This window comes from Hypanus sabinus, chromosome 2 (genome assembly GCF_030144855.1).
Source record: "Hypanus sabinus isolate sHypSab1 chromosome 2, sHypSab1.hap1, whole genome shotgun sequence".
NCBI classification, from domain to species: domain Eukaryota; kingdom Metazoa; phylum Chordata; class Chondrichthyes; order Myliobatiformes; family Dasyatidae; genus Hypanus; species Hypanus sabinus.
The window spans coordinates 142587505-142603339 of NC_082707.1; the positions used below are offsets into that span (position 1 = coordinate 142587505).

General features: G+C 39.9%; 1 protein-coding gene across 2 annotated transcripts in view; it reads right to left on the bottom strand.

The window, feature by feature from the left end:
- The window catches only part of prkd1 (protein kinase D1), a 351830-nt gene that overhangs the window by 200806 nt on the left and 135189 nt on the right, over positions 1 to 15835 (bottom strand). For both annotated transcript variants that reach the window (XM_059956078.1, XM_059956087.1), the window contains exon 2: positions 2818 to 2956. In XM_059956078.1, coding sequence (XP_059812061.1) covers positions 2818 to 2956 — 139 coding nt within the window. The remainder of the gene's footprint in view (positions 1 to 2817; positions 2957 to 15835) is intronic.

Consider the following 15835-nt stretch of genomic DNA (forward strand, 5'->3'; position numbering starts at 1 on the left):
AGGAAAAGCTCGCCTCTGCCTTTACCCGATGCCACTGTCCAGTGCATGTGTTCCTCGGTCTAGAGTACCGCGCTCAGAGTGCTGGGGGTAAGTCATGTCTCCATGAAGCACAATACTCAGCAATCCCTGATGTCTTTGTCTTTTTCTCCTGAGGTTTCTGGCAAACAGCATTAAGTTGCATCATCGCCACCGTCTGAACTGGAGTGTGGGTCAGGATATCTAAATCCTATATAATTATATTTGTATGAAATTCTATGAAAAAGACCTATATTCTTAAGAAACTGCACTGTATATTTAAAGCGATAGTTCTGTGATCCTTTTTGCAGAATATTGTTAATGTTAAATAGTAACTTATTCCATGATAACTTTAATATCATGAGACATCTCTCTTGATTCCTGATGTCCCTCTGCAATCTTACTTTCCAGATACTGTACATTAGCCAGGAGCATGATGGGGAGTAGGTGGCCCTGTGCATCCTTCACTTCCGTTTTGTCCGCACCATCCCCAGCTACCACCTTTCCTTATGGACTGTTACCATCCACCTTATCTATGCTTCTTGTGACATGTGCACTGACTACATCAAATTGAATGCTGAATTCCATTAGAGTGAATGCAAAATTGGGAAGGCTATGGGTCTGCTTGTGTCATCCTCCCTGCCCAATGTAAACCCCTCACTCAAAAAATTGCAGAGGACACTGCTCTCTTTTAAAATTTTACCATGCACTAGGTGCTATGGTGGTGCAGTGGTTGGTCATTATAAATTGTCTTGTGATTAGGTAAGGGTTAAATCGGGGTTGTCGGGGGTTACCGGGGTGGTGTGGCTCGAAGGCCTGATGGGCCTACTCCATGCTGCATCTCTCAGTCAATTAAATAAACGAACTTCAGTAAAACTTCAACCTTCCGTTTATTAACAGGATGACTGTTATCATCAGTTATCAGTTGAAAATTTATTATCTAAATGTATGCTGGGTCATTTCATTATTAATGATCATCATTCAATCTAATGCATACCTAAAGAAAAAGCACTATGATGTTAAACTGTGTTTTGTATCAATATTGATACATAATAGAACATTCAACATTTAATGCAAAAATTAATCACTGCATCAGTTTTGCTCAAATCAGAGTAGATTAAACTATCAAAGACTTGGATATATCTAAATCTGCAAAGTTTAGTACTATTGTCAGGAGTATTTCTGAACTTATGCCAAAAAATTCAGTCCTGGTTTTCAAATCCACCACTCAAAGGAAAGAAAATTAATTTCCATTTTATTTCCAGTCGACTCATTAAACAAATTCAAGTACATGAAGTCAAGCCAGTCTCGTGCTCAATGAGAATGTCTGCTGTGGAATCTGGCTTGGCAGCTATTTCAATGATATGACAATACTGAAAAACTTTGTAAGAGTTTGTTGCTCCTTTTTATATCCTGCATAATCCCTTCTATTGACCTGTGCACTCTATTGTAAATCTCACTATTAGGGCAATATATCACCAATGAATTTTCAGTTTGATGTGAAAACAATAACCGCCACCGCCTAGTAAACTCCCTTGCACGTAAAGTGAAGAAGTGTTCTATGCAAATCAAAGCTCAGCATGTTGGTCCCATGAGACAGAAAAATACAATTGGATCCTAAAATCAGCCACAAGAGAGTCCTTACTTTGATTATAAGGCAGCTGCAATTCAAGCCATTAAGATAATAGGTGTGGGAAGAATTCATGGGGTTGTTTCAATGTATTAACAACCTGATTTGGCTAGAACCAGAACGATGGAGGACCAGATGGCAAAAATAGGGAATAGATGGCAAGGAAGAAGAAAGGAAAGGAGAAAATGCAGCAAGTCAGGAACAGAAATAAATGGCAGTGAGGAAAAGAGCAAAGAGGGTAGAAATGAGAGCATTCCATGTGGAAAACTCAATTTTCTACAAATGGCATTATAACAATCCAGCAAAGAGAAGTCAGTTTGAATTCAGAAGGGAAAGATTTTGCCTAAGCAATCCCTCCCTGACATCAGGCTCTTCTTGAACAAAAGGAGATAACTAGCCCATCCATTGAGGTAGTCTCACAACCAATGATCTCACTTTAAGGACTCTTTATCTTGTTATCTCATTTTCTCATTATTTATTGCTATTTATTTATTTATATTTGTATTTGCACAGTTTGCTGTCTTCTGCACTACGGTTGATCGTTCATTGATCCTGTTATAGTTAATATTCTACAGATTTGCTGGGTATGCCCACGGGAAAATGAATCTCAGGGTTGTATGTGGTGACATATATGTACTTTGATGATAACATTTATTTTGAACTTTCTTTGAAGAAATGATAATAACGTGGCTTATGGAAAACCCCGCGTTTATAATCAAAACAGTAACCTTCTAATTCTAAATTACATGGATTTGAAAAAATATCCAGGATTAGTTACGTGATTGGCTGAATAGTCATAAAATGATTAACCATCTCATAGAGTAAAGCCTTTATAAAATACTTGGATTGTACTGAATGGGAATGCTAGGATCTATCTTGATAATTAAAGCAAGAAAAAGCTGGCTTAACTATAATCAGCACATGATCTTGTGAAATTGCTGGGTAGATTTTGATTGCTTGTCCTCAAACTCAATGTATACAGTAATGCCACGTAATAGCTACTGTAGAGTAACTCCATGGCACTTCTTCAAAAGTTATTTCCACCAACACTTACACTGGAATAAAAGCCATGAATGAAGAACATGAATCAGTATTAGATTCATCAGCATGAAATCATTTTGTAACGCTTAATCAGATACGAGCAAAGAAAAAAATAAATTGAGGTTATCTACCTGACAGGACAACCTCAATCAAATCTCCTTCTTGAATATCAGCAGCAGCCTTTACCAACTGGAGGATGTTTTCTGAGCTGGGTTCATGACGGAACAAGAGAATTTTGTCATACATTCCATAGAATCCACATTCAGGAAACTGAAAGAGATTAAAAAGTAGCAAAATTAATGGTGTGAAAGAACATTAAACTGGCACAAAACAGGAAACACTTCAAACTTCTAAACAAAAACTAGAAATACAGCTTTTCTGTAATACAGTATTTTATAACAATTTGGCAACACTATTATTCAACTATATTTAAAAATATATATTTATTGTTTAGCATCTGTCAAAATCAGCTATGGCATACTGGAGTCAATCTTACTCCAGCACCAACAAAACTCTACCCTCACAGTGCATCTATCCTCCCGCCCCAGAATACTTTGATTTGATCAGGCCAGTCACCTGCCTCATCCTAAAATGCATGCCTCATACTTGTTTCCAGAGTCTTCAGGCTGCTTCACAAAAATCATCTCAAATGGATGTGAAAAGTTTGGAATTTCCTTAACTCCCAGGCCACAAAGTACAACAATATGGTGAAAGGGCCTCCTCCTACCTAATTTATATAGCTCCCCTTGACTGTACCTTTTACAGATCAGAAAACCTGCTGGCAATTGCCCAACTGGTTGAGTCCCCAGAAATCCCCAAGTAACAAAGCCAAAAACTAGTAGCTTGGATAATCACCAGCTAGATCATACACTGCCTAGCTTCAAATAGCAGCAAAACTAGCCACATTCTCTACGTACTACACTTCAAAAATACCAATGATTTTTCCCATGAAATAACTTCACAGCAGCTCTGTGCAGCTTTAGGGGAAAATAAACAAGAGAAATTCTGCAGATGCTGGAAATCCAAAACAACATATACAAAATGTTCAGGGAATTCGGCAGGTCAGAAAGCTGCCTGACCAGTTGAGTTCCTCCAGCGTTTTGTGTACATTGCTCTAGGGATTTATTACATGTTCTGTCTGAGATATGTAATAATTTCTGAGACCCTTCACTAAGAATTTGATGTTTGGCTGAAAGTTCTACGAACCAACCCTAATTTGTGATCTAGCTGCTGAGTAGGGTCAAGCTGTGATATGTATTCTGTGGTAGTATTTCACCAATTTGAGAAGAATTAAAAAGAGCACAAAGCACCACTCCCAGAAACTCCTTTGGACACCATTGTAATTCAGTAAGTTTAATGGCCTCTTAAGTTTGAATGGGGTGGCATCAGAGTTTATCACAGGCCGTGAAATTATCACAACTATTTGTGTACTGCACGCAGAACACTATATTTTGTTTTCTGGTAGTATCTGATTTTTGTTGCCGTCCAGTTTGAAATAAACATCGCAAGAAGTATGGCAGCTGCAGTGTAAAACCAGACCATGTGGTGCCATTTGTTGCTGTCAAGAGTGGTTTCTTAAAAATGGGGTTTCACACTGTTCTTAAGATTAGAGCCATTGTACAAAATCTACTTCACAGAGCTGGTGTGAAATTGTAGCTCTGAGGCTTGACATAAACAGATAATATTAAGTATTCATTCATCCATTTATAATCAATGTGCAGCACTGCACTAAACTAAGTCATACTGCTTGAAACATGGATTTATTTTCACCCAGTATCTGACACTTACTTGCCTACAGCCATGACCTGCTGAAGTCTTTTAGTCTCATGCCAGGGGAATAAAAACTAACATTGACCTATTACCGATAATATGCTTTACTTACGCCTCAATTATGCTGCAGTCAAGCCATGTAGTGTTGGGAGTGTACTCAATTGCATTGAGCAGAAGCAGTCTTGAAATTTGCACGGCAGTCAGGCTGCTATTGAGTGGTAAAATTGAGCTGCATACAGTAATTCAATGTCATACATGGAGATTTTCTCACCCGCCTCAAGAGAAATTGCTGACAGAAGAAAAGTGTTGACGAATGGAGATTGATGCAAGTGGAGAAGAAATAATGATACCAAAACATGAAACACAGCCTTGTTGCTTTATTCAGCAACTCAATAACATTTAGTCTCTCTAAATATTCATCACAACTATGTCCTCACTTGAGGAAAAAAGTCTGTCGAACCAAAGCATAGTTTCAAGTAATTGGTTGATGTGAGGTTATTTAGATCAAGGTGATAAGAATAAATCATACCCAATTTAAGGTTTTAGTCAGATATTTTCTCGATCTTATCCTCCAGCCCTGTAGTTTTCTTCTACAATTTTTAGATGATCTGTAAAGTTTTTGATCAAGATTTCTACTTCAAGTCTGAGGAAGAAATCATTGAAACCCTGCAAGATTCCCGAGTAGCCTCTGTACCTGCTCCAAGTTCCATTCCTGAGATTAATTGAATTTTCTCTAAGTTGGGAATAAAAAATTACTCCCAAAGTAAAATCTTTAGCCTCAACAGCTGGTAAGGATTAATTTACAAACAGTAGAAGGTCAGCACTGGGTTTTGAACTACTTTTGTTACCAATGTTCAGCAAGTGCGAATATAGCTGTGATGGATACCTAAGGCAGGGGTTCCCAACCTGGGGTGCTCGCACCCCCAGTGGGTGCGAGATGGAATTTCAGGGGGTGCGACAAAGAGTGGCTTGTGTCCTTGAGTGACAAGTCATGAATCATCACTCAGCCAGCTGCCAGTGTGCCTTGAGAAGTGGTAATAACATTTGTCCCAAGCACACTCCAGTCTCCCACTGCCCCAGTTGAGAGAGACGTAAACTCACTCCAGTCTCCCGATGCCCGAGTCAGCATTGAGGATTCTCATCAGTGTTACCTGGGAAGTTACACCTCAGACTTCAAAATCATCTCATAATGCCAAAATCTTTATACATCCCAAATCAACCATCAAGCAACGACTTCGCGTTAAAACCAAACCCGCAGACAGTAGGTAAATTATTCAATTATAAAATCTTAAAAAGCCACATTTTGATAAAAAGCAGCTGAAGTCATTCATTCATATTTGTCTCAATGCATTAACGAGGTTTTTGAATTTCAAAGGCTTTTTTCCTTGTAAAAGTTTTTTTTTAAATCATTGATAATTTTGAATTGTGTTAGTTGAGGAGGTATCATGGTTAGCTCCGAGGACTTTGAATCATGATGGGAGTTCATATCTCCAGTAATCATTGGAAATAGGTGTGTAAATTCAGTAGAGAGTAGCCTAAAAACTCACGTCGCGTCCCCGTAGCATTCCCACCTGACGATTTATCTTGGTGTAACCGCAGATAATATCATTATATAATATTCAAAAGCGTATTTCTCACTATACTTTGCTATAGGCATGTCTGGTTGAGTAAAGCTGTCATCCCTGACTTAGATAGTTTTTCTCATATTAGCTCATATTTTTCTCTTTACCCTTAACCCTTCATCATGTCAAAAAGAAGGAAATGGAATAATGACAATGTGTGCTTTGGTTTCGCTTGCACAACAGGAAATGATGGCTTGCAAAAACCCCAGTGCATTCTTTGTAGTGTTGTGTTTTCCATCTCAAATCTGAAGCCATCCAAGCTTCAAGAGCACTCCAAGAACAAGCATGGCGGAGCCGATGTTGAAGGACATGATGGTGGGTCATTGAAAATCAAAAGAGCTCGTTTTGATTCACAAGGAACTCTTCCAAAATTAGGTTTTGTTTCTTTTGAGAAACCACTACTTCTTGCTTCATACCAAGTGGCATATAAAGTGGCCAAATCCAAGAAGCCCCATACAATTGCAGAAGATCTCATCAAGCCATGTGCACTGGAAATGGCAACAATTATCCTGGGCAAAGAAGCAAGAAAAAAATTTGAACAGGTGCCCCTATCAAATAATGTAATTCACAACCGAATCAGTGATTTGAGTGAAGATATTTTGGACCAAGTCATCTCAGATGTCAGAGCTAACCCTCTTGAAATCTATATTCAGTTGGATGAGTCAACTAATGTCTCCAGTTGTAGTCAACTCATCACATTAGTGAGGTATGTCAATGATGGTGCTGTGAAGGAAGATTTCCTGTTTTGTAAAATCTGAAAACAAACACAACTACAAAGTATATGATGCAGCTGGTGAAACACTCCTTTGCCAAACATGATTTAGATATCAAAGTCATTGGTTCTGTGTGCACTCGGGGCACCTGCAATGCTTGGAAATAAATCTGGCTTTTCTGCATTGATGAAAAAGGAGATTCCAGACTTGCAAGTTAGCCATTGTTTTCTTCACCGGCATGCTTTGGCATCAAAAACATTGCCTCCAAATTTGAAGAAAGTCCTTGATACTTGTGAGAAGATCATCAACTGGATCAGGGGGTGTGCTTTGAACCATCGCATCTTCAAATCATTTTGAGAGGATCTGGGAAGTGTGTATTCAGTTTTGCTTTTCCACACAGAAGTCCACTGGTTGTCACGAGGACAAGCTTTAACCTGCTTCTTCGAAATGTGGGAAGAAATCAAAGTTTTTCTGGAGGAGCGTGAATGTGATCTGGTTGGGGCAATGGAATGCTGGCTTACTTAGCTGACATTTTCACTCATATGAATGACCTGAGTTTTTCTCTTCAAGGAAAAAGAATTAACATATTGAAGGCTTGTGAAAAGTTGAACGCTTTCAAAGAAAAGTTACGTCTTTGGAGTCGAAGGATGGAAAGAGGCAGTCTCTAAAATTTTCCTTCACTAGAAGAGATGGTTGATGATGCTGGATCCATAACTCCTACTGTGCGTGAAGAAACTGTGGCTTATTTGGAAATGTTGTCAGCATCGTTTGATGGATATTTTGCTGCTGGAGACCTGAAGATTTCAGAAGAATGGATCATGAATCCATATCGCTACAATTTGGAGAAAATGTCAGATGATGAAGAGCTGAAGGAAGATCTTATTGATTTGCGGACAAATCGAGCTCTTGAAATGCAATTTGCAAGCAAGACTTTGGAGGAGTTTTTGTGTGCAGCACTGGATATGTTCCCAAGACTTGGTGGAAAAGCACTTCGTGTCCTCATTCCATTTGCAACAACATACTTGTGTGAATCTGGATTCAGTTCCCTTTTGTCAATCAAGACAAAATCTAGGAATCATCTGAATCCACAGGCAGACCTGCAGATCACAGTCAGCAAGAAAGTTCCACGTTTTGACAAAAACATGAATGAGAAGCAGGAACAAAGAAGTCATTGAATTTTATGTTCACAATTGGGATTGATTTTACTGTTCACTATTTTTTCTGAATAAATTAGAATCTAATTACTCGATTTATATTTGCATTTTATGCACTGAGTTAAAAGCTTATTTTTTTAAGTTCAATTTGTTCACCTGCAGTATTGTATGTGGTTCAAAAATTAGAAATTAGACTTCTTCATCTTCAAATGTGATATTACTTTTGTAGGGGGTGTGAATATTAATCAAACATTTCCTAGGGGTGTGGGGCATAGAAAAGGTTGGGAACCACTGACCTAAGGAGACTAAATGCTACTAATTGAGTAGCTGACTAAAGCAACAAAGCCACGTTCCATGTTTTGGCATCATCATAACAGGAAATGTTACCATCACATGACCTGACAAATGTTTATCTGAATGCAGCCCAGGTGTGGAGTGAAGGCAAAGGGGTGGGGATGGTAGAAATGAAGAGTCTATACATCAGCAAGAAAACTAACGGCAGTTTAATAACTAAGTGTGTGCTATCAAAAAGTGGTTTAGGGTATGTAACGTTTGATATTACCTGAAGGAGGGTTTGGAAAGGGCATTTTATTGCTTTTTGCTGGTTTAGAGAACCAGACCCGAGAACAGAGTCTGGGAGAATTAGAGAACCATCCCTGACAGCAGAGTCTGGTGAAGAGATTAGAAAACCACAGCTGAGAGCAGAGTCTGGGAAAATTTGCATAAAGTCAGATTTTCATGTGTCAGGTCTTCTGTAACCCAGTGTTATGTAGACCAGTGTGTTATAATGTTATCTAGAGTCCTTACATAACTCTTAATATCAACACTTCATTAATAGTGGAATATATCTTTTTTGTGTTTTTTACCACTCTTAGTTCCTTCCCATTACTTACAGGAATCCTAAAATATGCATTCCCTTTGTTTTACCAAACAACTCAGACTTCGTTAAACTGGTATTCCTTTGTTTCGATTTTTAACCCCTAATGCACCAGTTATCCAGGGATTTTACTCTTCCAATCAACCTGTCATGTGCAATCTTGTGAAATGTATTGCTAAAATCCAAATGGAAAATTCAAGTTAACCTTATTGATCTTTCTCATTATCTCCTCTAAAGTTCAGTTGTTTCTCAGACACAATCTTCGGTTAACTCACAACCAGTTATCCTTGTTAATCTGTGCCTTTCTTAATGTCAATTTATACTGTCCACAAAACACTTTTCTAGTAATATGATGACTGTCAATGCTCGACTCAACCACCTGCAGTTGTTGAATCCATGTTCTCAAAACAATGATGCCACATTGGCAGTCTTCCAGACCTCTGCCTGCAACTAGATGATTAGAATAAGTTAGCTAGAGTCTCTACTGATTTTTTTCCCTACTTCAACTGACAGCTTAGGATACAACTTAGCGACCTAACAATTTACTTACTTTTTGAAGCTATACCCAACATATTCATTTAGAAACAGGTGCATTGACTGCCCCTGAACACCAGTTACTCCTACTCATAAACAGACACTCTACTCTCTTTATTTTTTTTTAATGCTCTTGCTGTTTAGCCATAAACACCTTTGGATTTTCGTTGACTTAACTTCTCATCATTTCTATGCACTTAATTTACTAATTTCCTCTTCAATCTTACACCTGCATTTTGTAACCCTCTCCAATTCTATGTATCTAATGTAATGTATCTAACACAGCTTCCCTTTTTATATTATCCTGCTCTATGTGCTTCTTAATGTCCATGAGGTGAAGTAAGATGTAGGCATATCTATATTAGGTTGCCCTGCCCTTTTCCTGAGTAGGAAGGTATTTGATCTGAATTCTTGTTATCATCCATTTGAATATTCTCCAATGCCTCTTTTACAGTGTTGCTAAGGCAAACATGCAATAGCAGAGGATGTGTATGTCTAACTGTTGTTGAGGACTGATAGCTAGCTAAGTCAGATGTAGTTGTCAGGTGTCAGATGAACCTGGTCAGGTGTCAGATCTCTCAGTGAGAGAGCATTTTGGAGATAGTGATCACAATTCTGTCTCCTTTACAATAGCATTAGAGAAAGATAGGAACAGACAAGTTAGAAAAGCGTTTAATTGGAATTAAGGGAATTATGAGGCTATCAGACAGGAAATTGGAGGCTTGAATTGGAAACATATATTCTCAGGGAAAAGGATGGAAGGAATGTTGCAAATATTCAGGGGATATTTGTGTAGAGCTCTGTACAGGTACGTTCCAATGAGACAGGGAAGTATGGTAGGTTACAGGAACTGTAGTGTACAAAGGCTGTAATAAATCTAGACAAGAAGAAAAGCTTACAAAAGGTTCAGAGAGCTAGGTAATGTTAGAGATCTAGAAGATTATAAGGCTACTAGGAAGGAGCTTAAGAAGGAAATTAGAAGAGCCAGAAGGGGCCATGAGAAGGCCTTTGCGGGCAGAATTAAGGAAAACCCCAAGGCATTCTACAAGTATGTGAAGATCAAGAGGATAAGATGTGAAAGAATAGGACCTATCAAATGTGACAGTGGGAGAGTGTGTATGGGACCGGAGGAAATAGCAGAGGCACTTAAAGAATACTTCAGTATTCACTATGGAAAAGGATCTTAGTGATTGTAGTGATGACTTGCAGCAGACCGAAAAGCTTGAGCATGTAGATATTAAGAAAGAGGATGTGCTGGAGCTTTTGAAAAGCATCACGTTGGATAAGTCGCCAGGACCAGACGAAATGTACCTCAGGCTACTGTGGGAGGCGAGGAAGGAGATTGCTGAGCCTCTGGCGATGATCTTTGCATCATCAATGAGGACGGGAGCAGTTCCTGAGGATTCGAGGGTTGCGGATATTGGTCCGTATTCAAGGAAGGAAGTAGAGATAGCCCAGGAAATTATAGACCAGTGAGCCTTACCTCAGTAGTTGGTAAATTGATGGAGAAGATCCTGCGAGGCACGATTTATGAATATTTGGGGAGGTATAATATGATTAGGAGTAGTCAACATGGCTTTGTAAAGGGCAGGTCATGCCTTACGAGCCTGATTGAATTTTTTGAGGATGTGACTAAACACATTGAGGAAGGAAGAGCAGTAGATGTAGTGTATCTGGATTTCAGCAAGGCATTTGATAAGGTACCTCATGCAAGGCTTATTGAGAAAGTAAGGAGGCATGGGATCCAAGGGGACATTGCTTTGTGGATCCAGAACTGGCTTGCCCACAGAGTGGTTGTAGATGGGTCATATTCTACATGGAGGTCAATCACCAGTGGAGTGCCACAGGGATCTGTTCTGGGACCCTTACTCTTTGTGACTTTTATAAATGACCTGGATGAGGAAGTGAAGGGATAGGTTTGTAAGTTTGCTGATGACACAAAGGTTGGCGGTATTGCGGATGGTGTGGAGGGCTGTCAGAGGTTACAGCGGGACAGTGATAGGATGCAAAACTGGGCTGAGAAGTGGCAGATGGAGTTCAATTCAGCTAAGTGTGAAGTGGTTCATTTTGGTAGATCAACTATGATGGCAGGATATAGTATTAATGATAAGACTCCTGGCAGTGTGAAGGATCAGAGGGATCTTGGGGTCCAAGTCCACAGGACGCTCAAAGCAGCTGCGTAGGTTGACTCTGCGGTTAAGAAGACGTATGGTATACTGGCCTTCATCGATCGTGGAATTGAATTTAGGAGCCAAGAGGTAATGTTGCAGCTATATAGGACCCTGTTCAGACTCTATTTGGAGTATTGTGCTCAGTTCTGATCGCCTCACTACAGGAAGGATGTGGAAACCATAGAAAGGGTGCAGAGGAGATTTACAAGGAAGTTGCCTGGATTGGGGAGCATGCCTTATGAGAATAAGTTGAGTGTATTCGGCCTTTTCTCCTTGGATTGAAGGAGAATGTGAGGTATTCTGATAGAGGTGTACAAGATGATGAGAGGTATTGGTCGTGTGGATAGTCAGAGGCTTTTTCCCCAGGGCTGAAATGGTTGCCACAAGAAGACACAGGTTTAAGGTGCTGGGGAGTAGGTACAGTGGTGAGTGCGTGGAATGGGCTGCCGGCAACGGTGCTGGAGGTGGATACGATAGGGTCTTTTAAGAGGCTTTTAGATAGGTACATGGAGCTTAGTAAAATAGAGGGTTATATGTAAGCCTAGTAATTTCTAAGGTAGGGACATGTTTGGCACAACTTTGTGGGCCGAAGGGCCTGTCTTGTGCTGTAGGTTTTCTATGTTTCTATGTAACTCACAGCAGATCCAAGACCATAGCTATGGAAATCGATGGCAAACTGGTCACAATCTTCAGTGATCGCAAAAGCAAATATTGTCATTCCAGCAGTCCAACCTCAGTTTTGAAATTCATGACAAAATTCAAAAGCTACAGCTGACAAAGACCTGTCACAGATTTACTTCCAATGAAATACCTCCTGTCCATTTTTGCTTAATCATATCTCACCCCAACAGTGGGCTGCTGATCTCAGTCTTTTACATACTTTGCTCTATCGATTTAAACTGAGATCTCTACCACCAAAACAGTTCCCGTGATGTCATTCCATCTTCCCAACATCACTCTCTAAAACTAGGTCTGGAATTCATAGGTAGGGTTTGTTAATTTTTTTTACAATTTCTCAAATTTTGCTCTCTCTATACATGTATGCTTAAACATGGGCACTTGAACAATATCACAGTCCATAAATTTGGCAAAGTTTTTGGTAAAATATAGCACGTAAAGATGTTCTTCTTCTTCTTCTTCTTCTGCTTCTTCTTCAGTAATACAGGGCAAAGAGGACAAGGTTACCTGACCGAAATTTCTGGCATTTATTTTGTAATTCTGTCCTCCTCTTTGGAAAAGCTGATACTACAGCTTGGGCTACTGCTTAGCTGCAGCAGCCAGGGTTTAATGCTGACCAGAGTGCTGTCCATGTGGAGTTCACAGTCTCTCCCTGTTACAAGTTTCCCTCTGAAGGCCTTTTTACTTACCTTACCCCAAAGCATTCTGGTAGGTTAAATGGCCACCGTCAGTTGCCCCTAATGTTTGGGAGTGTCAAGAGAATTAGGGGAGTTAATGGGCATGTGAAAATAGATTACAGGCAATTACGTGGGGAACAGGACTAGTGGGAATGCTCCGGAAGCCGACATGGATTCAAATGACTGAATGGCCTTCTTTACACTATTAAAGATAAGAGAAATAAAATGAGTACGCCTAGCCTAAATATAGCTAAAAAGTGAAGTCAAAAGCATCAACAATAAATTGCTTCAAAAAGTGAGGGAAGTTGTATTACATAGTAGTTTAACAACTTTTATTAAGAGTTTGTGAAGATTCAGCATATCAAACTTCGACAAACTTCCATAGGCATGTGGTGGAGAGTATATTGACAGGTTGCATCAAGGCCCAGTATGGAAACACCAATGCCCTTGAACAGAAATACCAACAAAAATTACCGGATACAGCCCAATCCATCACAAGTGAAGCCATCCCTGCCGTTGAGCACATCTACATTGAAAGCTGTTGCAGGCTCATCATCAAAGACCCCTACCACCCAGGCCACGCTCTCTTCTTGGTGCTGTCATCAAGAAGAAGGTGCAGGAGCCTCAGGACCCATAGCATCAGGTTCAGGAATAGTTATTCCCTCAACCATCAAGTTCCTGAACCAGAGGGGTTAACTTCACTCACCCCATCACTAAACTGTTCCCACAGCCTTTCAACTGTCTTCCAAAGACTCTTCATCTCATGTTTTTGATATTTATTGCTTATTTATATATTATTATCATTATTTTTTTCTTTATGTATTTGCACAATTTATGGAGATTTGATGTCTGTTGCAGATTGACCGTTTGTCCTTCCTGTTGGGTGCAGTCCTTCACTGATTTCATAGTGTTTCTTGAATTGCCTTTGCCTGCAAGTAGATGAATCTCAGGGTTGTATATGGTGACGTATACTGAATGTTCTTTGATAATAAATTTCCTTTGAGCTTTCAAATTTTGAAATTTGAAAGTCAATTCAATGCAAGCATTTTTTCTATGTTGAAAAGCATTCAATAGCATTCTCTAGCTTAAAGATCTTCATGTGCTACAGATACTTATCAGTCAGTAATCTACATATTATTGCACTGTATTAACAAAATAGCAAACAGCAGATTCAATGTATAATTTGCCACCTTTTTTAAAAATAGATGTATGACAGATTACTGCTATTTCCTTATATGTCGTTAAATGAAGGATCTCTTCCTATAGTTATCGTAAGTCTTGCTTTACACTTCCAAACAGGTCAAGTCACCTGCATGTCAGAATAATGAAGAGAGCATCAAGGTCACCATGACAGCAAATCAAGTGTTACACTGCAGTTGTCATGACAGCAATACCCAGGTCTCTTTCCCGATTGAATACTGTTTTTCCTACTTGGCAGGATAATACACAGAATCTGAGAGCCTTTGTTAGAAGCTACATAAATATATAAAGGATCACCTTATTCCCTGCCACAATGCATATTCAATTTGAGCAACTTTTTCAAAGTGGGGAAGGTACCGGGGATCAATTCAGCCAAGTGCATCAGATTCAAGCTTCAGAGATCCAAAGAACACTTATTCAGTTAGAGCAGAGCACCCCTGTGGCCATTCCTGTCAGAAACAAGCATACCGCTTTGGATACGTTTGTGGGGGATGACCTCCCGGGAGAATGCCACCATGACCGTGTTACAGGCACGGGCCATGGGTCCATGGTGCAGAAGGGAAAGAGGGAGATGATTGTAGTGATAGGGGACTCGCTAGTGAGGGGAGCAGACAGGAGATTCTGTGGACGTGAACGGGACACCTGGATGGTATGTTACCTCCCAGGTGCCAGGGTCAGGGATGTCTCAGATCGCCTTCCACAATATTTTGAAGAGGGAGGGGGAGCAGCCAGATGTCCTGGTACATATTGGCACTAATGACATAGGAACGATAAACAATGAGGTCCTGAAAAGAGAGTTTAGAGAGCTAGGTAGAAAGCTGAGACGCAGGACCTTTCTGGTAGTAATTTCTGGATTGCTGCCTGTGCCATATGCCAGCAAGAGTAGAAACAGATAATTGTGTGGCTGAGAAGCTGGTGCAGGGAGCAGGGCTTCAGATTCTTGAATAATTGAGATCTCTTCTGGGGGAGGTATGACCTATTCAAAAGTGATGAGTTGCATCTGAACCTGAGGGGGACCAAATATTCTCACAGGCAGGTTTGTTAGACCTGTTGGGGAGGGTTTAAATTAACTTGACAGGGGGATGGGAACCAGGTAAAGGACTCAGGAAAAGACGGATGGTAAAAAAGTAAAGATAACATGCAGTCAGATTGTCAGGAAGGGCAGGCAGGTGATGGGACTTAGTTGCAGCCAAAAGGCTTGAGTATCAAATCATTAGGGATTCAGAGGCAGAAAGGACAGCAAATATGGTACTCAAGCTGTTGTATCTAAATGCACAAAGTATAAAAAATGAGGTGGATGATTTATTGCAATATTACAGATTCCCAGGTATGATGCTGTGGGCATCACTGAATCGTGGATGAAGGATGGTTGTAGTTGAGAACTAAATGTCCAAGGTTACATGTTATATCGGCGGGATAGGAAGGTAGGCAGAGGGGGTGGTGCGGCTCTACTTGTAAAGAATGGAATCTAATCAGTAGAAAGATGTGACATTGTATTGGAAGTTGTTGAATCCTTGTGGGTTGAGTTAAGAAACTGCAAGGGTAAAAGGAGGTTGATGGCAGTTATATACAGGCCTCCCATCAGTGACTGGGAGGTAGACCAGAGGTTACAACAGGAAATAGAAAAGGTGAGACAAAAAGACAATGTTATGGCAGTCATGGGAGATTCTAACATGCAGGTTGATTGGGAAAATCAGCTTGGTAATGGATCTCAAGAGAGTGAGTTTGTTGAATGCCTAAGAGATAGCTTTTT